Here is a 24,811-nt window from a genome sequence, read left to right on the forward strand (position 1 = left end):
CCCCACAACCCAAAGCTGTGCAGGGATTGGCCACGCTAAATTGCCCCTTAATTGGAAGAAAAGAAACCCAGGTTCCTCCCGGAGCTGCGGTGGGGATTTTGCCGCATTGCCCCCATGAAGTGTCCACCTTGTTTAGGTTGCTATCTCAATGCAGGTTGTTGTAGTCAAGCCAGTGCCTGCAGGCCCTGCCTTCTCCCTCGGCATGGGGAGCTGGGTTGGCTTGTTGCAATCTAAGGGAACGGGGGCTGACTTGCGGCCAGCTATTAATAGATCCGAGGCTGGGGTAGGGGGGGGGGCGCGGTCTCTGGCCCCTGTCCCTTCTCTGCTGTTTATCTCTGGGTGACTCTCGCAGCTCCGCTTGGCAGCAGGAGCCACCGTGTGTAGGAGCCCACTGTGAGCGCCCGGCGAAAGCTGAAACCATTGACATTTGGGCAATGAACTATGGACTTGGCAGCAACGCTGGGGAATCCCTCTGCTGTTCCCGAATGTCAAGGTCGGGCAGGGTTAAGTCAGAAGCGAGTGTTCTGCCCCTCATCAAAGTTCAGCGGAGTTGTTTCGTGGTTTGTGATTCACGAGGGGGAACTAGACGGGAGGTTTCGGAGAAATGAAATGAAAATGGCTTTATTGTCACGAGTAGGCTTCAAATGAAGTTACTGCGAAAAGCCCCTAGTCGCCACATTCCGGCGCCTGTCCGGGGAGGCTGGTACGGGAATCGAACCGTGCTGCTGGCCTGCCTTGGTCTGCTTTCAAAGCCAGCGATTTAGCCCAGTGAGCTAAACCGGCCCCAGATGGGAGGTTGGAGGGATCAGGGTATTCCTGGGCTGGGGGGGGGGAGATGCTTTGCGAGGTTGGAAGAGTTGGGGGAGTACGTAGGGGTGGCACGGTACCACAGTGGTTGGCACTGTTGCCTCAGCGCCAGGGACCCGGGTTCGATTCCCGGCTTGTGTCACTGTCTGTGCGGAGTCTGCACGTTCTCCCCGTGTCTGCGTGGGTTTCCTTCGGGCGCTCCGGTTTCCTCCCACAAGTCCCAAAAGGCGTCGTTGTTGGGTGAATTGGACATTCTGAATTCTCCCTCTGTGTACCCGAACAGGCGCCGGAATGTGGTGACTAGGGGCTTTTCACAGTAACTTCATTGCGGCGTTAATGTCAGCCATACTCGTGACACGAATAAAAATTATTGAAAGAATTAGAAATATGGACTGGGACGAGGAGAAGGGTTTAGGTACCTGCAGCCCCGGGACTTTGCGAGGACGGAGGTTCAGAGTTTTCCGATGACTCCAGCCCCGTCATTGTTGGAAGAGGGAATATCAGTAGGGGCAACGGAGATGGGGCGGGTGTCGGTGATCTACGGGGGGAGAATGGGGTGTCCCTGGAGGAGATCGAAGCCAAGTGGGAGGAAGAGTTGGCGGAGGTTACGGAAGAGGGCCTGTGGCGCGAGGTGCTCCGGAGGGTAAACAGCTCAACCTCGTGCGCGAGGCTGGGGCTGACACAGCGGACGGTGGTATATAGGGCGACCCTCACGAGGGCGAGGATGAGCCGACGACTCTTTGAGGGAGTGGAAGATGTGTGTGAGCGAGGTGGTGCTGTCCCAAGCTGGAGGTGTATTGGAGGGAGGTTTGCAGTGTCATCTCAGGGGGGTAGTGCACGTAAACCTGGAGCCAGGGCCCCGAGAGGCCACATTCAGGGTATCGGATCGGCCAGGGTTTGGAAGCGGGTGGGGGGGGGGGTGGACGTTTTAGCCTCGCTGATTGCCCGCAGGGCGGGTCCTGTTGGGGTGGGGGTCAGCTTCTCCTCCCTGTGCCTCGGCCTGGCCCGGGGGGGGGGGGGGGGGGGGGGTGCTGGAGTTCCTGACCCTGAAGGTGTAGTTTGAGCTGAGGGCCACGTCGGAAGGATTCTACAATTCGTGGGCACTGTTTATTACGCACGTTCGAGGATTGGTCGCCATCGAACATTGAGGGGGACGGGTGGGTTACTAAGGCTATTCTGTGATTGACTGTTCATTTCTCTTTTGTACCTGGAACGTATGGAGGGGCTGATTTGGTTTGTATATTGAGCTGGTTTAATTTGGGGGGGGCTGTTTGGGTTGTATATTGAGCTGGTTTAATCTGGGGGGGGGCTGTTTGGGTTGTATATTGAGCTGGTTCAATTTGGGGGGGCTGTTTGGGTTGTATATTGAGCTGGTTTAATCTGGGAGGGCTGTTTGGGTTGTATATTGAGCTGGTTTAATCTGGGAGGGTGTTTGGGTTGTATATTGAGCTGGTTTAACCTGGGGGGGGCTGTTTGGGTTGTATATTGAGCTGGTTTAATCTGGGGGGGCTGTTTGGGTTGTATACTGAGCTGGTTTAATCTGGGGGGGGCTGTTTGGGTTGTATATTGAGCTGGTTTAATCTGGGGGGGGCTGTTTGGGTTGTATATTGAGCTGGTTTAATCTGGGGGGGCTGTTTGGGTTGTATACTGAGCTGGTTTAATCTGGGGGGGGCTGTTTGGGTTGTATATTGAGCTGGTTTAATCTGGGGGGGGCTGTTTGGGTTGTATATTGAGCTGGTTTAATCTGGGGGGGCTGTTTGGGTTGTATATTGAGCTGGTTTAATCTGGGGGGGCTGTTTGGGTTGTATATTGAGCTGGTTTAATCTGGGGGGGCTGTTTGGGTTGTATATTGAGCTGGTTTAATCTGGGGGGGCTGTTTGTGTTGTATATTGAGTTGGTTTAATCTGGGGGGGCTGTTTGGGTTGTATATTGAGCTGGTTTAATCTGGGGGGGCTGTTTGGGTTGTATATTGAGCTGGTTTAATCTGGGGGGGCTGTTTGGGTTGTATATTGAGCTGGTTTAATCTGGGGGGGCTGTTTGGGTTGTATATTGAGCTGGTTTAATCTGGGGGGGCTGTTTGGGTTGTATACTGAGCTGGTTTAATCTGGGGGGGCTGTTTGGGTTGTATATTGAGCTGGTTTAATCTGGGGGGGGCTGTTTGGGTTGGATATTGAGCTGGTTTAATCTGGGGGGGGCTGTTTGGGTTGCATATTGAGCTGGTTTAATCTGGGGGGGGGGCTGTTTGGGTTGTATATTGAGCTGGTTTAATCTGGGGGGGGGGCTGTTTGGGTTGTATATTGAGCTGGTTTAATCTGGGGGGGGGGGCTGTTTGGGTTGTATATTGAGCTGGTTTAATCTGGGGGGGCTGTTTGGGTTGGATATTGAGCTGGTTTAATCTGGGGGGGCTGTTTGGGTTGTATATTGAGCTGGTTTAATCTGGGGGGGCTGTTTGGTTTGTATATTGAGCTGGTTTAATCTGGGGGGGCTGTTTGGGTTGTATATTGAGCTGGTTTAATCTGGGGGGGCTGTTTGGGTTGTATATTGAGCTGGTTTAATCTGGGGGGGCTGTTTGGGTTGTATATTGAGCTGGTTTAATCTGGGGGGGCTGTTTGGGTTGTATATTGAGCTGGTTTAATCTGGGGGGGCTGTTTGGGTTGTATATTGAGCTGGTTTAATCTGGGGGGGGGCTGTTTGGGTTGTATATTGAGCTGGTTTAATCTGGGGGGGGCTGTTTGGGTTGGATATTGAGCTGGTTTAATCTGGGGGGGCTGTTTGGGTTGCATATTGAGCTGGTTTAATCTGGGGGGGCTGTTTGGGTTGTATATTGAGCTGGTTTAATCTGGGGGGGCTGTTTGGGTTGTATATTGAGCTGGTTTAATCTGGGGGGGGGGCTGTTTGGGTTGTATATTGAGCTGGTTTAATCTGGGGGGGCTGTTTGGGTTGCATATTGAGCTGGTTTAATCTGGGGGGGGCTGTTTGGGTTGTATATTGAGCTGGTTTAATCTGGGGGGGCTGTTTGGGTTGGATATTGAGCTGGTTTAATCTGGGGGGGCTGTTTGGGTTGTATATTGAGCTGGTTTAATCTGGGGGGGCTGTTTGGGTTGTATACTGAGCTGGTTTAATCTGGGGGGGCTGTTTGGGTTGTATATTGAGCTGGTTTAATCTGGGGGGGCTGTTTGGGTTGGATATTGAGCTGGTTTAATCTGGGGGGGCTGTTTGGGTTGCATATTGAGCTGGTTTAATCTGGGGGGGGGGCTGTTTGGGTTGTATATTGAGCTGGTTTAATCTGGGGGGGGGGCTGTTTGGGTTGTATATTGAGCTGGTTTAATCTGGGGGGGGGGGGCTGTTTGGGTTGTATATTGAGCTGGTTTAATCTGGGGGGGCTGTTTGGGTTGGATATTGAGCTGGTTTAATCTGGGGGGGCTGTTTGGGTTGCATATTGAGCTGGTTTAATCTGGGGGGGGGGCTGTTTGGGTTGTATATTGAGCTGGTTTAATCTGGGGGGGGGGGGCTGTTTGGGTTGTATATTGAGCTGGTTTAATCTGGGGGGGGGGCTGTTTGGGTTGTATATTGAGCTGGTTTAATCTGGGGGGGGGCTGTTTGGGTTGTATATTGAGCTGGTTTAATCTGGGGGGGCTGTTTGGGTTGGATATTGAGCTGGTTTAATCTGGGGGGGCTGTTTGGGTTGCATATTGAGCTGGTTTAATCTGGGGGGGGGCTGTTTGGGTTGTATATTGAGCTGGTTTAATCTGGGGGGGGGGGCTGTTTGGGTTGTATATTGAGCTGGTTTAATCTGGGGGGGGCTGTTTGGGTTGTATATTGAGCTGGTTTAATCTGGGGGGGCTGTTTGGGTTGGATATTGAGCTGGTTTAATCTGGGGGGCTGTTTGGGTTGTATATTGAGCTGGTTTAATCTGGGGGGGCTGTTTGGGTTGTATATTGAGCTGGTTTAATCTGGGGGGGGGGTGCTGTTTGGGTTGTATATTGAGCTGGTTTAATCTGGGGGGGGGCTGTTTGGGTTGTATATTGAGCTGGTTTAATCTGGGGGGGCTGTTTGGGTTGTATATTGAGCTGGTTTAATCTGGGGGGGCTGTTTGGGTTGTATATTGAGCTGGTTGAATCTGGGGGGGCTGTTTGGGTTGCATATTGAGCTGGTTTAATCTGGGGGGGGGGGGCTGTTTGGGTTGCATATTGAGCTGGTTTAATTTGGGGGGGGCTGTTTGGGTTGTATATTGAGCTGGTTTAATCTGGGGGGGCTGTTTGGGTTGTATACTGAGCTGGTTTAATCTGGGGGGGCTGTTGTGGTTTGTATATTGAGCTGGTTTAATCTGGGGGGGGGGGGGTTGTTTGGGTTGTATATTGAGCTGGTTTAATCTGGGGGGGCTGTTTGGGTTGTATATTGAGCTGGTTTAATCTGGGGGGGCTGTTTGGGTTGTATATTGAGCTGGTATAATCTGGGGGGCTGTTTGGGTTGTATATTGAGCTGGTTTAATCTGGGGGGGCTGTTTGGGTTGTATATTGAGCTGGTTTAATCTGGGGGGGCTGTTTGGGTTGTATATTGAGCTGGTTTAATCTGGGGGGGCTGTTTGGGTTGTATACTGAGCTGGTTTAATCTGGGGGGGCTGTTTGGGTTGTATATTGAGCTGGTTTAATCTGGGGGGGGCTGTTTGGGTTGGATATTGAGCTGGTTTAATCTGGGGGGCTGTTTGGGTTGCATATTGAGCTGGTTTAATCTGGGGGGGGGGGCTGTTTGGGTTGTATATTGAGCTGGTTTAATCTGGGGGGGGGGGCTGTTTGGGTTGTATATTGAGCTGGTTTAATCTGGGGGGGGGCTGTTTGGGTTGTATATTGAGCTGGTTTAATCTGGGGGGGCTGTTTGGGTTGGATATTGAGCTGGTTTAATCTGGGGGGGCTGTTTGGGTTGTATATTGAGCTGGTTTAATCTGGGGGGGCTGTTTGGTTTGTATATTGAGCTGGTTTAATCTGGGGGGGCTGTTTGGGTTGTATATTGAGCTGGTTTAATCTGGGGGGGCTGTTTGGGTTGTATATTGAGCTGGTTTAATCTGGGGGGGCTGTTTGGGTTGTATATTGAGCTGGTTTAATCTGGGGGGGCTGTTTGGGTTGTATATTGAGCTGGTTTAATCTGGGGGGGCTGTTTGGGTTGTATATTGAGCTAGTTTAATCTGGGGGGGGCTGTTTGGGTTGTATATTGAGCTGGTTTAATCTGGGGGGGCTGTTTGGGTTGGATATTGAGCTGGTTTAATCTGGGGGGCTGTTTGGGTTGCATATTGAGCTGGTTTAATCTGGGGGGGCTGTTTGGGTTGTATATTGAGCTGGTTTAATCTGGGGGGGCTGTTTGGGTTGTATATTGAGCTGGTTTAATCTGGGGGGGGCTGTTTGGGTTGTATATTGAGCTGGTTTAATCTGGGGGGGCTGTTTGGGTTGCATATTGAGCTGGTTTAATCTGGGGGGGGGGGGCTGTTTGGGTTGTATATTGAGCTGGTTTAATCTGGGGGGGCTGTTTGGGTTGGATATTGAGCTGGTTTAATCTGGGGGGGCTGTTTGGGTTGTATATTGAGCTGGTTTAATCTGGGGGGGCTGTTGGGTTGTATACTGAGCTGGTTTAATCTGGGGGGGCTGTTTGGGTTGTATATTGAGCTGGTTTAATCTGGGGGGGCTGTTTGGGTTGGATATTGAGCTGGTTTAATCTGGGGGGCTGTTTGGGTTGCATATTGAGCTGGTTTAATCTGGGGGGGGGGGGGCTGTTTGGGTTGTATATTGAGCTGGTTTAATCTGGGGGGGGGGGCTGTTTGGGTTGTATATTGAGCTGGTTTAATCTGGGGGGGGGGCTGTTTGGGTTGTATATTGAGCTGGTTTAATCTGGGGGGGCTGTTTGGGTTGGATATTGAGCTGGTTTAATCTGGGGGGGCTGTTTGGGTTGCATATTGAGCTGGTTTAATCTGGGGGGGGGGGCTGTTTGGGTTGTATATTGAGCTGGTTTAATCTGGGGGGGGGCTGTTTGGGTTGTATATTGAGCTGGTTTAATCTGGGGGGGGGGGGGGCTGTTTGGGTTGTATATTGAGCTGGTTTAATCTGGGGGGGGGCTGTTTGGGTTGTATATTGAGCTGGTTTAATCTGGGGGGGCTGTTTGGGTTGGATATTGAGCTGGTTTAATCTGGGGGGGCTGTTTGGGTTGCATATTGAGCTGGTTTAATCTGGGGGGGGCTGTTTGGGTTGTATATTGAGCTGGTTTAATCTGGGGGGGGGGGGGCTGTTTGGGTTGTATATTGTGCTGGTTTAATCTGGGGGGGCTGTTTGGGTTGTATATTGAGCTGGTTTAATCTGGGGGGGCTGTTTGGGTTGGATATTGAGCTGGTTTAATCTGGGGGGGCTGTTTGGGTTGTATATTGAGCTGGTTTAATCTGGGGGGGCTGTTTGGGTTGTATATTGAGCTGGTTTAATCTGGGGGGGGGTGCTGTTTGGGTTGTATATTGAGCTGGTTAATCTGGGGGGGGGCTGTTTGGGTTGTATATTGAGCTGGTTTAATCTGGGGGGGCTGTTTGGGTTGTATATTGAGCTGGTTTAATCTGGGGGGGCTGTTTGGGTTGTATATTGAGCTGGTTGAATCTGGGGGGGCTGTTTGGGTTGCATATTGAGCTGGTTTAATCTGGGGGGGGCTGTTTGGGTTGCAAAATAGAGCTGGTTTAATCTGGGGGGGGCTGTTTGGGTTGTATATTGAGCTGGTTTAATCTGGGGGGGCTGTTTGGGTTGTATACTGAGCTGGTTTAATCTGGGGGGGCTGTTGTGGTTTGTATATTGAGCTGGTTTAATCTGGGGGGGGGGGTTGTTTGGGTTGTATATTGAGCTGGTTTAATCTGGGGGGGCTGTTTGGGTTGTATATTGAGCTGGTTTAATCTGGGGGGCTGTTTGGGTTGTATATTGAGCTGGTATAATCTGGGGGGCTGTTTGGGTTGTATATTGAGCTGGTTTATTCTGGGGGGGGTGCTGTTTGGGTTGTATATTGAGCTGGTTTAATCTGGGGGGGGGGGCTGTTTGGGTTGTATATTGAGCTGGTTTAATCTGGGGGGGCTGTTTGGGTTGTATATTGAGCTGGTTGAATCTGGGGGGGCTGTTTGGGTTGTATACTGAGCTGATTTAATCTGGGGGGGCTGTTTGGGTTGTATACTGAGCTGGTTTAATCTGGGGGGGCTGTTTGGGTTGTATATTGAGCTGGTTTAATCTGGGGGGGCTGTTTGGGTTGTATATTGAGCTGGTTTAATCTGGGGGGGCTGTTTGGGTTGTATATTGAGCTGGTTTAATCTGGGGGGGGCTGTTTGGGTTGGATATTGAGCTGGTTTAATCTGGGGGGGCTGTTTGGGTTTGTTTATCGTTTTGTTGAAAAGGTGGCGAATAAAAAGATTTAAAAAGAAAGATTCATGAGGAGCGATCGGATTGCGGGCGTCTGACCTGTTTCGAAGGATTTGTCACAAGCGGTATTCCCTCTGATGGGGGGGGGAGGGGACCCAGAGGCCAGTGAAACCGTGGCTCCCTCCATCCGGTCCGCTCTCCGTATTCCTCCTGCTCCCCACCCCTGCCGGGCGCAGTGCTGGCCACACGATGCCATTGGCGCTGTATCGTCAGCCGTTCCCCGCTTGTACTGGGACCGAAAACTCTGTCCCATTAGGGGGTTCCCGCAGTCAGACCCTCGAAGCTGCCGCCTCCGAGCGCCGGCCATCGGGAATGCCGCCCCCCCCCCCCAAACGTTAAAAGGCGCCTTTCCTCCTCGCTGTCGTTGGTGGGGCCGTAACTGCGTCGCTCACTTCATATTCAAACATTAAGTATTTATTAACCTGCATTCAAAGGCAAAGGGGGGAATCAAAAGGCAAGGGTGTCCATTATCTTGGCTCTGAACCACTTAACACTCCCACCTTCCACCCCCGTGTTTGAGCATGGATTGCTGGGCCAGCCAGTTACCTTCCGGGTGCGTGCCACACAGTTGCGCGATGTTCCCACTGACTCCGACCACGAAGCTCCCATGGGCCTGTCTCCTAAAGGGGCCGCCGCATTCCCGCGTGTACCTCCGCGCTCGGAATCGATTCCCCGCCCGAGGTTCCAGTCCGTCGCTACCCCTGCGGATGCGGCGTTCGCCAACACTGTCACCTCTCTCCGAGCTCCGCACGGCAGGAACCCCCCCCCCCCCGGCCCGGAAGGAGCAGCCTGAATCATTGTTGTGCTTATTTTTTCCCCTCTCCCAGGATGGGGGCCACCTTCTTCGTCCAGCCCCTGGATCTGGTGAAGAACCGGATGCAGCTGAGCGGCCAAGGCGGGCGATCCAAAGAGTACAAGACCAGCTTCCACGCCCTGTCCAATATCCTGAAGGCTGAGGGGTTCGGAGGGATCTACACCGGGTAAGCGAGCGGCCTCGTGCCCCCCCCCCCCCCCACCAACAACGCGGAGGACGGAACCCTCTTGCAAAATTCCGCACCTACAAATACCTAAAGCCCACCCCACGCCGCAGCCCGAACTCCAGATCATCCGCGTGGCCACCACTACCCCGGATTCCCGGAATACTTCCCCGGGGGCGGGCACTAGCGCCGCCGCTGCCTGGGCCCCGCTATCCCGACCTCTTACCGCACCCCACTTCCATCCGCCCCCCCCCACCACAAAGCCCTCCCATCTCCTTCCTCCAGCCCTGCACATTCTCCACCTTCGCCGCTCGGGGATAGTGCCCCTTCCGGAGCGCCACCTTCCTTATCCTCGCCACCATTCCTGCCCACACAGAGGGCGAGACCCAGCCCGTCCACCCCTCGAAAAAGACCGGCAGACACAGGAACAGGAACCGTGACACAATATTCATTTCGACTGGCTGCACCCGGCCAACTAACGAGAAAGGAGACCATCCCCATTACCTGCCCCATTTGGGGCAGCAGGGTAGCATGGTGGTTAGCATAAATGCTTCACAGCTCCAGGGTCCCAGGTTCGATTCCCGGCTGGGTCACTGTCTGTGTGGAGTCTGCACGTCCTCCCCCTGTGTGCGTGGGTTTCCTCCGGGTGCTCCGGTTTCCTCCCACAGTCCAAAGGTGTGCGGGTTAGGTGGATTGGCCATGCTAAATTGCCCGTAGTGTCCTAATAAAAAGTAAGGTTAAGGGGGGGGTTGTTGGGTTACGGGTATAGGGTGGATACGTGGGTTTGAGTAGGGTGATCATGGCTCGGCACAACATTGAGGGCCGAAGGGCCTGTTCTGTGCTGTACTGTTCTATGTCTATGTCTATGACCCAGATCCTCCCCACCTTCCCCACCAGACTCGTGACATTAAGCTTACGGATCGCGCCCCCCCGTCATACAACATACAGTGCAGAAGGAGGCCATTCGGCCCATCGAGTCTGCACCAACCCACTTAAACCCTCACTTCCACCCTATCCCCGTAACCCCTCCTGACCTTTTTGGACACCAAGGTCAATTTATCACGGCCAATCCTCCTAACCCGCACGTCTTTGGACTGCGGGAGGAAACCGGAGCGCCCGTAGGAAACCCACGCCGACACGGGGGAGGACGTGCAGACTCCGCACAGACACTGACCCAGCGGGGAAGCGAACCTGGGACCCTGGCGCTGTGAAGCCACAGTGCTAACCGCTTGTGCTGCCCTGAAACTCCACGCTACTTGCACCCCCGAGTGTCTAAAGTGAGCTGTCGCCACTCTAAATGGCAACCCCTCCACTCCGCGACTGGGTCCCATTCATCCGCACACAAGCTCTCAGATCCTTGTAACAGTAAGAAGTCTGACAACACCACGTTAAAGTCCAATAGATTTGTTTCGAATCGCTAGTGATTCCTGTTGGACTTTAACCTGGTGTTGTACCGTGCTCACCCCCAGTCCCAACGCCGTCACCTCCACATCGTGGCCTTATACTGGAGTTCAACCCGAGCCACAAACTTAGGCCCAACCCCAAACTTCTCCAGTAACTCCTTGTCAAACGCCTTCTCCGCATCTCACGCCACCACTGCCTCTAACTCCGGAGAAAGCGCCGCATTCGGCAGCCGCCGCACCTTCGACAGCTGCCTGCCCTAGACGGACCCGGGTCTGACGCTCTCTTTCTCCCCCCCCCCCCTGCCGCAGCCTCTCCGCCGGTTTGCTTCGACAGGCCACCTACACCACGACCCGCCTGGGGATCTACACCATCCTCTTCGAAAAACTCACCAAAGCCGACGGGACTCCGCCCAACTTCCTACTCAAAGCCGGCATCGGGATGACGGCGGGCGCGATCGGCGCTTTCGTGGGGACTCCGGCCGAGGTGTCGCTGATCAGGATGACCGCCGACGGCAGGTGCGTACCCGAAACCACACGAGGGGGGGTCAGGCCGTGAAACCCGGTAATGTCTGAAACGAGCGAGCAGGTCAGGCAGCGTCCTGGGGACGGAGAAACTGTCAGCTCGGGGGACCTTCCGTCAGAACTTATGGGGGGGGGGGTATTGGCTGAAAAAGGAGAATCCTGTCAAAGTTTTGTTCCTTGGACTCATCAGGGCAGAACACCAAATTTGCAAGGGAGCAACAATTTGCACTGCATGAGGAAAAGGTGCTGGTTGGTTGGCAAGTTGACTCTTGATTGGTCGAGGCGTCGCCATGGAGAGCAGAGGGCGGCAGCTCCCTGGTGCGCGCGCGATGAATTGCGCCCGACAGCGGGCTCACGTTCTTGCAGAAAAGCGAAAAGGCGAAGAGAAGAGTTGTCGTTGTTCAAGGTGGTGAAAGTTTGAGATGGAGTGAATAAAGATGAACTGTTTCCCCCCTGGCTGAAGGGTAAATAACCAGCCGGCACATCTGGTGAAAGTACCGATAGCCACATACCCACTGAGGGAGGCTCGGGCAGAATGGTCCCATGCTCTCTGGCGTTTAGCAGAGTGAGAGCTAATCTCAATGAAAGGTGTCAAATTGGTGGAGGGCTTGACAGGAGAGATGCTGTTCCCCCCCCCCCCCCCCCACCCCCCCACCCCGGGCGGGTAGTCTAGAATGGGCAGCACGGTAGCATGGTGGTTAGCATAAATGCTTCACAGATCCCAGGTTCGATTCCCGGCTGGGTCACTGTCTGTGCGGAGTCTGCACATCCTCCCCGTGTCTGCGTGGGTTTCCTCCGGGTGCTCCGGTTTCCTCCCACAGTCCAAAGATGTGCGGGTTAGGTGGATTGGCCATGCTAAATTGCCCGTAGTGTCCTAAAAAGTAAGGTTGGGGGAGGGGGTTGTTGGGTTACGTGTATAGGGTGGATACGTGGGTTTGAGTAGGGTGATCATTGCTCGGCACAACATCGAGGGCCGAAGGGCCTGTTCTGTGCTGTACTGTTCTATGTTCTAATACGGGATCGTAGTCTGGAGAGTATATTTAAGCTCGAGATTGGTTGATTTTTGGACGCAAAAGCAATTGAGGAATTAAGGAGGGCGGGTGAGAAAGTGGAGTTGAGTTTGATATTCTTTTATGTGGGCGCCGTTAGCGAGCCCAGCACTTGTTGCCCATCCCTAATTGCCCTTTGGGAAGGTGGTGGGTGAGCCGCCGCCTTGAGCCGCTGCAATCCCTGAGGTGTAGGTACACCCACTGTGCTGTTAGGGAGGGAGTTCCAGGATTTTGCCCCAGCGACAGTGAAGGAACGGCCGATATATTTCCCAGTCGGGGCGGGGAGTGACTGGGAGGGGAACCTCCAGGTGGTGGGGTTCCCAGGTATCTGCTGCCCTTGTCCTTCTAGATGGTAGAGGCCGTGGGTTTGGAAGGTGCTGCCTGAGGAGCCTTGGTGAGTTGCTGCGGTGCATCTTGTAGACGGTACACACGGCTGCCACTGTGCGTCGGTGGGGGAGGGTTTGGATGTTTGTGGAAGCGGAGCAATCAAGCGGGGCTGCTTTGTCCTGGATGGTGTGGAGCTTCTTGAGTGTTGTTGGAGCTGCGCTCATCCAGGCAAGTGGAGAGTATTCCATCACACTCCTTTTTTAAAAATAAATTTTGAGTACCTAATTCTTTTTATTAAATTAAGGGGCAATTTAGCGTGGCCAATCCACCTACCCTGCACATCTTTTGAGTTGTGGGGTGAGACCCACGCAGACACGGGGAGAATGTGCAAACATAGGGGCTGGTTTAGCACACTGGGCTAAATCGCTGGCTTTGAACGCAGACCAAGGCAGGCCAGCAGCATGTGTTCAATTCCCGTACCAGCCTCCCCGAACAGGCGCCGGAGTGTGGCGACTAGGGGCTTTTCACAGTAACTTCATTGAAGCCTACTTGTGACAATAAGCAATTTTCATTTCATTTTCAACTCCATGCTGTCATGTGAGTGTACCTTTAAGAAATGGGTGTTTATAAATGGGTGTGTATATAAGTATCTGTAGTGAGTGAACCTTTAAGAAATGGGTGTTTATTACTGCAGTGATGTCAGAGAGTTGGTGGAGCTGGGCTGTCTGTCAGCTTTTTACTCTCGTTTTAGGCTGTTTGCTGCAGGGTGTGTTTTAGTTTTGTTTTCAGAGCTGGTTGGCTGCAGTCACAGCCAGAAGGTGTATGAATCTCTCTCTGCAATCTAAAGACTGTAAATCGATCCTGGCGAATAAAACAATAACAGTAGTGACTTTAACCTGATGTGCTTCTGGTAAAAGGTGTTTTAAGTCTTATGGATGTTAAAAGGAAAGTTTAAAGGATTAGTTAGTGTTGTATTCTTTGGGGGGTGTATTTGAATTGATGGTTGCTAAGATGTTCACTGTAGGTTTTAAAACAGTTAACTTGAGTTCATAGAATAAACATTGTTTTGCTTTAGAAAATACGTTTCCATTTCTGCTGTCCCACCCCTGTAGAGTGGGCCGTGTGCTCCCCATACCGTAATCTAGTAAAAGCTGTGGGTCAGGGGAACTCCATGATACACTTTGGGGTTCTCTAAACCCTGGCCTATAACAATACGGACAGTGACCTGGGGTCGGGATCAAACCCGGGTCCTTTATTCCATCACACTCCTGACTTGTGCCTTGTAGATGGTGGACAGGCTGTGGGGGGGGGGGGGGGGGGGGGGGGGTCAGGAGGTGAGTTGCTCTCCGCAGGATTCCCAGCCTCTGACCTGCTCTGGGAGCCACGGTGTTTATCTGGCTGGGTCCAGTTCAGTTCCGGTCGATAGTAACCCCAGGATGTTGATCAGGGGTAATCAGCTCTGACCTTCCCCTCTGAAGACAGACGCATAATATCTGATTCACGTCTCTGCCATTTCGTTATTTCCCCAATATCATTTCTGCAGCTGCGGCCTCAGTGGAACCCAGGCTTGCTTTAGCTACTCTCCTCCCTTTTTAATTCTCCTCCAAGCACCAGCAATCTTTATCCAGTTGTGTGGTGCTTGCTTTAAGTGTCGGCGATGCGCGTGAACAACCTTGTTAAGAACCGCCTCCCTCCCTCAACTTGGAAACCGGTCTCTCTCTCTCTCTCTAGGTTACCAGTCGGCCAACGTCGGGGGTATACAAACGTGTTCAACGCACTAGCTCGCATGACCCGTGAAGAGGGCCTTGTAACACTCTGGCGGGTGAGTTGACTGAACGTGGTGGCAGTCTCGGGGTAAGGATTTAGGAATCGGGTTCCTTTCCGCTCGGAAGGGTTGTGAATATTTGGCGTTCTGCGCCCCAGAGGGACCGTGGATGTGCAGCATCTCCAAGCGCAGGGGCCTACAGACCCTTGGACACTGAGGGGCGTAAGGGACATAGGAAAGGGGGTTGAGATCGAAGGTCAGTCCCAAACTTGTTTAATGGGCTTGAGGGCCCGAATGCCCTCTCCCCCTCCAGCTCCTATTTCTCCCACTCCGTCGAATGCCAACAGTGCAGAAGGAGGCCACTCGGCCCGTCGAGCCTTTGAAAGACCCCCACCTCGGCCCACTCCCCCACCCTGTCCCCGTAACCCCACCCTAAGCTGCACATCTCAGGTCTGTGGGAGGAAACCGGAGCACCCGGAGGAAACCCACGCAGACACGGGGGGGGGGGGGGGGGGGGGGGAGAGGACATGCAAACTCCACGCGCAGAAACCGGAATCGAACCCGGGTCCCTGGCGCTGCGAGGCAGCAGTGCTAACCCACCGTGCCGCCAATGCACAGGGCCACCTTTTTCCCCCATAAGCAAGTTCATTAAAAGATGAGGTACGTCCCCCCAATGTGTGTGACCCCCCACCTCTAAGGCGAACCGATCAAACCTTTTAAGAATCTTCAAAAAAAAAATGGACACTCTGAATATGTGGGTCTTGCCGCGCGCAATCGAGCGACTGAATTCAGTCAACCATAACGGCGGCGATACTTCAATGGCTGAGGTTGTGAAGGGCGCTACGTGAATGCAGGTCTCGGGTGTGTTTTGTTGCTGACTGACGCGGGTTCTGACTCTCACTAACTCGCACCCTCCTTACTGGCTGTCTCCAGGGTTGTGTGCCGACAATGACTCGAGCTGTCGTCGTGAATGCAGCCCAGCTATCGTCCTACTCTCAGTCAAAGCAGTTCCTCCTGGGGCTCGGTGAGATCAACCGCTTTCGCCGCCTGTCGTTCTCCGTCTCCTTTTATCTCAACCTGTTGCTTTCTCGTAGAGGGAGCTTTACTCTGTATCTAACCCCGTGCTGTACCTGTTCTGGGAGTGTTTGATGGGGACAGTGTAGAGGGAGCTTTACTCTGTATCTAACCCCGTGCTGTACCTGTCCTGAGAGTGTTTGATGGGGACAGTGTAGAGGGAGCTTTACTCTGTATCTAACCCCGTGCTGTACCTGTCCTGGGAGTGTTTGATGGGGACAGTGTAGAGGGAGCTTTACTCTGTATCTAACCCCGTGCTGTACCTGTCCTGGGAGTGTTTGATGGGGACAGTGTTGAGGGAGCTTTACTCTGTATCTAACCCCGTGCTGTACCTGTCCTGGGAGTGTTTGATGGGGACAGTGTAGAGGGAGCTTTACTCTGTATCTAACCCCGTGCTGATGCCAGCTGTTTGCAACAACGTGATTTTGACACTCTAATTCCAAATGACTTTTGCAGCATCCTGACCTCTGCCCTAAAAGTAACTCCTGCGGCTTTGAATTAAGTTTATCCGAATCTTGCTCCAATCCTGTCTGCTTAGTGGCTCAGTTATAATGGTGCCTTGCATCAGTTTGGACAAATCGGCATTTATCGAGGCGGAATTGTTCTGATTTCTAACCTGTGGTTTTTCCCGTGAACACAGGTTATTTCCGTGATAATATCTTGTGCCATTTCTGCGCCAGTATGATCAGTGGGCTTGTGACAACCGCTGCCTCCATGCCCGTGGATATTGCAAAGACCAGGTAAGAACATAACTACAATTGTGGGAGTGTTTGATGGGGACAGTGTAGAGGCAGCTTTACTCTGTATGTAACCCCGTGCTGTACCTGTCCTGGGAGTGTTTGATGGGGACAGTGTAGAGGGAGCTTTACTCTGTATCTAACCCCGTGCTGTACCTGTCCTGGGAGTGTTTGATGGGGACAGTGTAGAGGGAGCTTTACTCTGTATCTAACCCCGTGCTGTACCTGTCCTGGGAGTGTTTGATGGGGACAGTGCAGAGGGAGCTTTACTCTGTATCTAACCCCGTGCTGTACCTGTCCTGGGAGTGTTTGATGGGAACAGTGTAGAGGGAGCTTTACTCTGTATCTAACCCCGTGCTGTACCTGTCCTGGGAGTGTTTGATGGGGACAGTGTAGAGGGAGCTTTACTCTTTATCTAACCCCGTGCTGTACCTGTCCTGGGAGTGTTTGATGGGGACAGTGTAGAGGGAGCTTTACTCTGTATCTAACCCCGTGCTGTACCTGTCCTGGGAGTGTTTGATGGGGACAGTGTAGAGGGAGCTTTACTCTGTATCTAACCCCGTCCTGTACCTGTCCTGGGAGTGTTTGATGGGGACAGTGTAGAGGGAGCTTTACTCTGTATCTAACCCCGTGCTGTACCTGTCCTGGGAGTGTTTGATGGGGACAGTGTAGAGGGAGCTTTACTCTGTATCTAACCCCGTGCTGTACCTGTCCTGGGAGTGTTTGATGGGGACAGTGTAGAGGGAGCTTTACTCTGTATCTAACCCCGTGCTGTACCTGTCCTGGGAGTGTTTGATGGGGACAGTGTAGAGGGAGCTTTACTCTGTATCTAACCCTGTGCTGTACCTGTCCTGGGAGTGTTTGATGGGGACAGTGTAGAGGGAGCTTTACTCTGTATCTAACCCCGTGCTGTACCTGTCCTGGGAGTGTTTGATGGGGACAGTGTAGAGGGAGCTTTACTCTGTATCTAACCCCGTGCTGTACCTGTCCTGGGAGTGTTTGATGGGGACAGTGTAGAGGGAGCTTTACTCTGTATCTAACCCCGTGCTGTACCTGTCCTGGGAGTGTTTGATGGGGACAGTGTAGAGGGAGCTTTACTCTGTATCTGACCCCGTGCTGTACCTGTCCTGGGAGTGTTTGATGGGGAGAGGGGTGAACGAGATTTACACAATATTAAAGTTTTGGAAAAATTGGAACGGATTCTCTTTGCTATGTTCCCCAGGTTGTGGAGTTTGTTAAATTGAAGATGCTGATTCCTTTCGTGGGACTGGAAGCTGTGAAAGAATCTGAGTTTTACTTTTGTTTACTTCACAGAATCCAAAATATGCAAATGATCGACGGAAAACCTGAATACAGGAATGGATTGGTGAGTCAAAGGTGTTATCCTCTCACACTGGCCTTCGAGGGGTGAGGGGAGAGGTACTGCTAGGTCCAGGGAATTGCGGGGGGGGGCTTAGAGAGGAGGGGTAACGTGGGGTTCGAGGGAGTCGTGGTAATGTGTGTGGCGAGGGACGGAGGTAAAACACGGGAGAGGTAAACGACGGGACTGGCGCCAGGGGTGGGTGAGGGAGGAGCAGAAATGCAGGGGCGGAGAAGGGAGGGGTAACGCCGTGACTGAGAGAGAAGGGGGCGTTGCCGAGGGAGGAGGGGTTATTGCCGAGGGAGGAGAGGAGAGGGTATCGCCGAGAGACGAGAGGGTATCGCCCAGAGACGAGAGGGTATCGCCCAGAGACGAGAGGGTATCGCCCAGAGAGGAGAGGGTATCGCCCAGGGAGGAGAGGGTATCGCCCAGAGAGGAGAGGGTATCGCCCAGGGAGGAGAGGGTATCGCCCAGGGAGGAGAGGGTATCGCCCAGGGAGGAGAGGGTATCGCCCAGGGAGGAGAGGGTATCGCCCAGGGAGGAGAGGGTATCGCCCAGAGAGGAGAGGGTATCGCCCAGGGAGGAGAGGGTATCGCCCAGGGAGGAGAGGGTATCGCCCAGGGAGGAGAGGGTATCGCCGAGAGAGGAGAGGGTATCGCCCAGGGAGGAGAGGGTATCGCCGAGAGAGGAGAGGGTATCGCCCAGGGAGGAGAGGGTATCGCCGAGAGAGGAGAGGGTATCGCCGAGAGAGGAGAGGTATCTCCGAGGGAGGAGAGGAGAGGGTATCGCCCAGGGAGGAGAGGGTATCGCCGGGAGAGGAGAGGTATCTCCGAGGGGGGAGAGGTATCTCCGAGGGGGGAGAGGTATCTCCGAGGGGGGAGAGGTATCTCCGAGGGGGGAGAGGTATCTCCGAGGGGGGAGAGGTATCTCCGAGGGGGGAGAGGTATCTCCGAGGGGGGAGAGGTATCTCCGAGGGGGGAGAGGTATCTCCGAGGGAGGAGAGGTATCTCCGAGGGGGGAGAGGTATCTCCGAGGGGGGAGAGGTATCTCCGAGGGGGGAGAGGTATCTCCGAGGGGGGAGAGGTATCTCCGAGGGGGGAGAGGTATCTCCGAGGGGGGAGAGGTATCTCCGAGGGGGGAGAGGTATCTCCGAGGGGGGAGAGGTATCTCCGAGGGGGGAGAGGTATCTCCGAGGGGGGAGAGGTATCTCCGAGGGGGGAGAGGTATCTCCGAGGGAGGAGAGGTATCACCGGGGCCCGTGGTTGCAAGGGGTGTTGGGTAGCTGCTGCCGAAGGATGCTGGGTAAAACCGATTTGAGGGAGACAAGCTCGTCCGTCATTCGTGTTCCCCTAAATGTCATCCACTGGCAAAGCCACCGACGGGATACTGTCTGCCTCCCCCTGGGGATAAGGGGTGGAGATTGTGGAGGAATCCCTCGATGTTTTCCTGACCCAGTTTGTTTTCCCTCTGTTCATCCCAGGAAGTCCTTGTCCGTGTCATTCGACAAGAGGGATTCTTTAGCCTTTGGAAAGGTTTCACTCCGTACTACGCCCGCCTGGGCCCTCACACAGTGCTCACCTTCATATTCCTGGAGCAGATGAACAAATTTTACAAGCAGTACTTCTTGGATCAATAAAATGGTGACTCCTTTAGGCTCCCCGGCAAGGGGTATAACATATTAGTGTGAATGTGGGAGGGGTGGGGGGGGGGGGGAGAGCGACGTTGACTGACTGTATCATTCGCCAGACATCGGAAACAGGGCTGGCATTTTCCCCGATTTCAAGCTTTTGGTGTGCTGTTCATGTGCTTTTGTTTTTTTCTGGTGATTGTAACGTCCCTTCAGGATTGTCTTGGCCAGGCTGCAGACAGTGAGCCGCACTCTGCCCAAAGGGGGGGGGGGGGGGGGGGGGGGGAGCGACGGAGGGCGTACGCGTTAATCAGGAGCGCGTTGCTGCTTAATTCTATTGCTGGTTTGGACCGGTTTCTCCTGACCTTTGACCCTCCGGAGAGCCCCCCCCCCCCCCCCCCCTTGGTTTTGCGAGCACAAAGGGACAGGAGGAGGCCGTTCGGCCCCTCGCACCTGATTCGCCGTCCGAACCTGCTCTCGCTGGGTGGGGGGGGGGGGGCGCCGCTCCAGACTTCCTCGCACTCCCTCAGCCCACGATGGGTAATTCGGGCACTCCGTAAAGACTGGCCAAGAGGAGGTGGTGACGGTTATATTACTTTCGGGTCCCTTCCGTGCAGAAGGAGGCCACTCGGCCCATCGAGCCTGCGCCCACTCTCCGAGAGGGCACCCCACCTCGTCGCCCCCCCCCCCCCCATAACCCCACCGAATCAGGGATGCAGAGGTTAGGGGGTAGGGCAGGGGGAGTGGGCAGGGGTGCGGGTGCCCTCTCGGAGGGTCGGAGCAACCTCAGCGGGCCGAACGGCCTCCTTCTGCACGCTCGGGATTCTATGAACCTGCACAACTTTGGACACACTGAAGGGGCAGTTTAGCGTGGCCAATCCACCCCTAACCTGCACGTCTTTGGACTGTGGGAGGAAACCGGAGCACCCGGAGGAAACCCACGCAGACACGGGGAGAGCGTGCAGACTCCATACAGACAGTGACCCAGCCGGGAATCGAACCCAGATCCCTGGCACCGTCAGGCAGCAATGCTTTTTTTTTAAATTTTGAGTACCCAATTAATTTTTTCCAATTGAGGGGTGATTTAGCGTGGCCAATCCACCTACCCTGCACATCTTTGGGTTGTGGGGGCGAAACCCACGCAGACACGGGGAGAATGTGCAAACTCCACACGGGCAGTGACCCAGAGCCGGGATTGAACCTGGGACCTCGGCGCCGTGAGGCAGCAATGCTAACCACTGCGCCACCGTGCCGCCCATGAGGCAGCAGTGCTAACCCACTGCCCATTTTCTCCAGCACTGGGAGGGGGGGCACAGAAATCATCCCCCAGCCCTCTTAGGTGGTCGACCATTTACCTGGAGATTTTTGAGCATACCCATCATGTCTCGTTTAATTTCGGCACACGCACACACACGCACACACACGCACACACACGCACACACACGCACACGCACGCACACGCACGCACACACACACGCACACAGATAGTCGTCCATGTCAAAGTCTTACGAGTGTGACTAGTTTACAAATTAATCTGGTGCAGGATGAGCACGTACGAGTGTAGATCACGAACGTTTTGTAATCTGTAATTAAGCCCGTAGACAGCTTGGGTAGAAGCCGTTTCCGATCACTGAGGGATCCAGTTGATCGCTGCGATAGCTGAATCTGCCAAACATCCATTTCAGCTTTAAAAAAGGAAAGGATCATTGCCCCGTGAGAAAGGTTTGCTGCGGATCTTGTACACTATTTATTCCGCCATTTAAATGCGCAGCGTCAAAGGGCGTTAATAGCCAGGCGTGACTGTCCGCGACATAATTAAATAAGCGCTTAAGAAGCTCAGGGCATTAAAATAGCCGCAGGGGATGTGACACAGGCTCGTTAACCGCACAGCATTAGAAATCTTCCCTGTCTCGGGCTCCGTTCTCGGGCTCCGGGACGGGGAGGGTCCTGGGGCAGGGGTTTCGATTTGGCCTCCGCGCTCCTGAGCTAGGACTGGCCGAGGATTCACAGACTCTTCCGGTTTCAGACGACGTGCGGGCGCACAAGGCGTCGGCCGAGGAAAGGTGTGATTGCAACACCCTCCCCCCCCCCCCCCTCCTTACTCTTCCCCCAATTCGCAGCATCTCCCAATACTCCTTCTCTCTCAGTCACGGCGTTATCCCTCCTTTCTCCGCCCCTGCATTTCTGCTCCTCCCTCACCCATCTCCCCTCACACTCGGGTAGAGAGTGCACACTTGAGGAATAGGCTGAAGTTGCCGGGGGGGGGGGGGGGGGAGGGGGGGGGCATCCTGCACTGGGATCAAAATGACCGTCAGATTGCCAACACCCGGGCCGTCGCAAAGACCCTGACCCCCCCCCCCCCCACCCCTCATCTCTGTCCACCCAGTCCGCCAGACGGTGCGCTAAATGAAGGAGAATACCTGAAATCCCTATTGAAGGGAGTTGATTTTTTTTGCTTGCTTACATTTGGGGGGGTGGGGGGGGGGGGGGGGGAGAATGCGGAGGTACGTGTCGCCTGAACCTGGAAATCGAGGCCACGTCTGCCCCTCCCACCCCCACAGCACTCCAGGGGAATCGCCCCCCCCCCCCCCAACAGCCGTCGCCCAATGTGGGATCTTTCTGTGCCCAAATTGGCGGCAGTGTTTCCTCCGTGAAAACGCTGACTAACGCCTCAAAATCAGAGTCCGTGTCTGCAAAGTATTACCCAGCAGCTGTGAACATCAGTCTTTTGCTTGAAACAGGCCGATAAAATAAATCTGCACCCAATAAAGTTAGAGCCGTTTTTAAGAAAAAAAAGTATATAGCGATTAAATATAAAATTATTGTCAGGGTATTTTCATCTGTCATATTTAACGAAAACGTTTTTAAGTCTGAATACATTTTTAAAACATCATTTACTTCAAAGCTGATTTACTTCAAGTAAATTTACATTTACTTCAAGGGGCTGGTTTAGCTCGCTGGGCTAAATCGTCGTCTTTTAAAGCAGGCCAGCAGCGCGGGTTCGATTCCCGCACCAGCCTCCCCCGGACCGGTGCTGGAATGTGGCGACTAGGGGGCTTTTCACAGTAACTTCATTCGAAGCCGACTCGTGACAATAAGCCATTTTCATTTTCATTTCAAAGCTCGAAACCTTTTGGGAGTTTGTCAGTCAAAAAACTCCAAATCTGGGAGTCGCTCGACACTCGAACGCTGTTGAAAGGGGGCAGTGGGGGTGGGGGGGGGGGGGGGGGGGGGGGTTACACGGCCTGGAACAGGCTACGCTGCCGAGTCGTGCTCACAAAAGGTGTGTTTCCCGGTTATCTACCGACGAAACAGGGACGGCAAATGGGAATTAAGTTCCTGTCGCTCGCCGCTGACGTCCGGAAACATTTGGGGTGACCCCCCCCTTCGATGTTGCACTAGGCGATTCCGCCCCCCCCCCCCCCCCCGCAAACTGGATTTGAAAAGTGCTTGGCGGGCGAGGCACGACGATCGAAGCTTCTTTTGTTTTTGTCTCCCCTCACCCGCCCAGAATGCAGAATTACAAAGGCCCCCGGCCCTCGGACGCGGCGTGGTCGGTGAGTCGCACCCGATTGGCCGGGGCACCGTCGCGGGGAAAGCAGGGGGCCCGCCAATACAACGGGAAAGGGGCGAATCCACGCCGCGGCGCGTGGGGAGCGGGACCCTGCTCGTCCCTCCTCAGCCAGCCCGGGGCTGACTTGCCAACCCGTCCGACGCCCTTTCCCCGCGTCGCGTAAATTGTCGGGAAGAGTTTGAAAGTCGGCATTGTCATTTTTCCCCGATACGAGACGAGGAGCTTCGAAACCCCCCCCCCCCCCCCCCCCCTTTTCAACAGCGTTCGAGTGTCGAGCGACTCCCAGATTTGGAGGGAGGTGCTCGCGTTGAAGGGTGGTGGGGGGGGATTTCGTAGGGGTGTGCTATCCCCTCACTGACCTCCCTCGCGATCGTTCACCCCCTCCCCCCCGCAATCGCTGACCGTGTACCCCCTCCGCTTTGCCAGCTCCCGTTGACGTTTCGGTACAGTCAGTCCGTTTGTGTGTCGCCAAGGAAAGCCGCACGGGCAGATTTAGGCTAATAGTTCGATCATGGCGTTGTTTGATCATGTGATGTGAATTACTCTGAAGGAAGAGTGTGTGGGGAAAAAAAAAAAAAAATCAGTTCCTGACAATAAATCAGTTATTGGTTGAAGGGTTGTCATTTTATTTTCCCCCACCAGGTGGTCAATGCTCGCACTCGGCAGCGTCGAGGAATGTAGAACCGACGGCCTGAGCTGGGGCAGCGAGGTATGGACAGGATGAGCATGATCGGAGAGTTCCTCCTCCTTCTCCCAGTGTATTCCCACTCGCCCCGCACCCCCAGCCACCACCACCTGCCTCCGCGATTCCTCAAGCGTAGGTGTCGGGAGGGGAGCCCGCCTCTCCTGAATCCAGTGTCGCGAAATCGGAGCAGAGACGCCATTCAGCCCCCTCGAGCCGGCTCTGCCATTTGACACGATCGCGGCCGATCTCTTTGCGTTTCCAGTTCGACATTCCCGTCTGCGACACCGCCCTACGCAACCCCATCGATAATCTTCGATCCCTCTCGTCTAACCCTACTTACGCCTTAGTAACGTCCTCCACTCTCTTCTCCCAGCCAAGCGCAGGCCCTTCTCCCAGCTAAACGCAGGCCCTTCTCCCAGCCAAACGCAGGCCCTTCTCCCAGCCAAACGCAGGCCCTTCTCCCAGCCAAACGCAGGCCCTTCTCCCAGCCAAACGCAGGCCCTTCTCCCAGCCAAACGCAGGCCCTTCTCCCAGCCAAACGCAGGCCCTTCTCCCAGCCAAACGCAGGCCCTTCTCCCAGCCAAACGCAGGCCCTTCTCCCAGCTAAACGCAGGCCCTTCTCCCAACCAAGCACAGCCCCATCTCAGCCAAGCGCAGCCCCATCTCCCAGCCAAGCGCAGGCCCTTCTCCCAGCCAAGCGCAGGCCCTTCTCCCAGCCAAACGCAGGCCCTTCTCCCAGCCAAACGCAGGCCCTTCTCCCAGCCAAACGCAGGCCCTTCTCCCAGCCAAACGCAGGCCCTTCTCCCAGCCAAACGCAGGCCCTTCTCCCAGCCAAACGCAGGCCCTTCTCCCAGCCAAACGCAGGCCCTTGCCCCAGCCAAGCGCAGGCCCTTGCCCCAGCCAAGCGCAGGCCCTTCTCCCAGCCAAGCGCAGGCCCTTGCCCCAGCCAAGCGCAGGCCCTAGTCCCAGCCAAGCGCAGGCCCTTGCCCCAGCCAAGCGCAGGCCCTTGCCCCAGCCAAGCGCAGGCCCTTGCCCCAGCCAAGCGCAGGCCCTTGCCCCAGCCAAGCGCAGGCCCTTGCCCCAGCCAAGCGCAGGCCCTTGCCCCAGCCAAGCGCAGGCCCTTGCCCCAGCCAAGCGCAGGCCCTTTCCCCAGCCAAGCGCAGGCCCTTGCCCCAGCCAAGCGCAGGCCCTTTCCCCAGCCAAGCGCAGGCCCTTGCCCCAGCCAAGCGCAGGCCCTTGCCCCAGCCAAGCGCAGGCCCTTCTCTCAGCCAAACGCAGGCCCTTCTCTCAGCCAAGCGCAGGCCCTTTTCCCAGCCAAGCACAGGCCCTTCTCCCAGCTATGCACAGGTCCACATCCCAACCAAACGCAGGCCCATCTCCCCCCTCGAAGGCAGAGATCCAGCATCCACTGCACCTTTTGTGAGCGATGTGCTCAGAATTCGGAGCCTGATCTTTGGCGAAGGAAGAACCTCATCGT

General features: G+C 54.6%; 1 protein-coding gene across 2 annotated transcripts in view; it reads left to right on the forward strand.

Moving 5' to 3' along the window:
• The window catches only part of slc25a11 (solute carrier family 25 member 11), a 29,445-nt gene extending 5,760 nt beyond the window's left edge, over positions 1-23,685 (forward strand). Inside the window, exons 2-9 of one of the 2 annotated variants that reach the window (XM_038786817.1) lie at positions 9,062-9,214; positions 10,924-11,130; positions 14,244-14,334; positions 15,211-15,301; positions 15,992-16,091; positions 17,403-17,454; positions 18,929-19,088; positions 23,292-23,685. In XM_038786817.1, coding sequence (XP_038642745.1) covers positions 9,062-9,214; positions 10,924-11,130; positions 14,244-14,334; positions 15,211-15,301; positions 15,992-16,091; positions 17,403-17,454; positions 18,929-19,084 — 850 coding nt within the window. In that variant the 3' untranslated portion in view covers positions 19,085-19,088; positions 23,292-23,685. Of the gene's footprint in view, positions 1-9,061; positions 9,215-10,923; positions 11,131-14,243; positions 14,335-15,210; positions 15,302-15,991; positions 16,092-17,402; positions 17,455-18,928; positions 19,108-23,291 lie in introns of those variants that run through there. The other variant, XM_038786816.1, reaches the window with a different exon arrangement.
• The last annotated feature ends 1,126 nt before the right edge of the window (positions 23,686-24,811 follow it).

Source organism: Scyliorhinus canicula, chromosome 29 (genome assembly GCF_902713615.1).
Source record: "Scyliorhinus canicula chromosome 29, sScyCan1.1, whole genome shotgun sequence".
Taxonomy (NCBI): domain Eukaryota; kingdom Metazoa; phylum Chordata; class Chondrichthyes; order Carcharhiniformes; family Scyliorhinidae; genus Scyliorhinus; species Scyliorhinus canicula.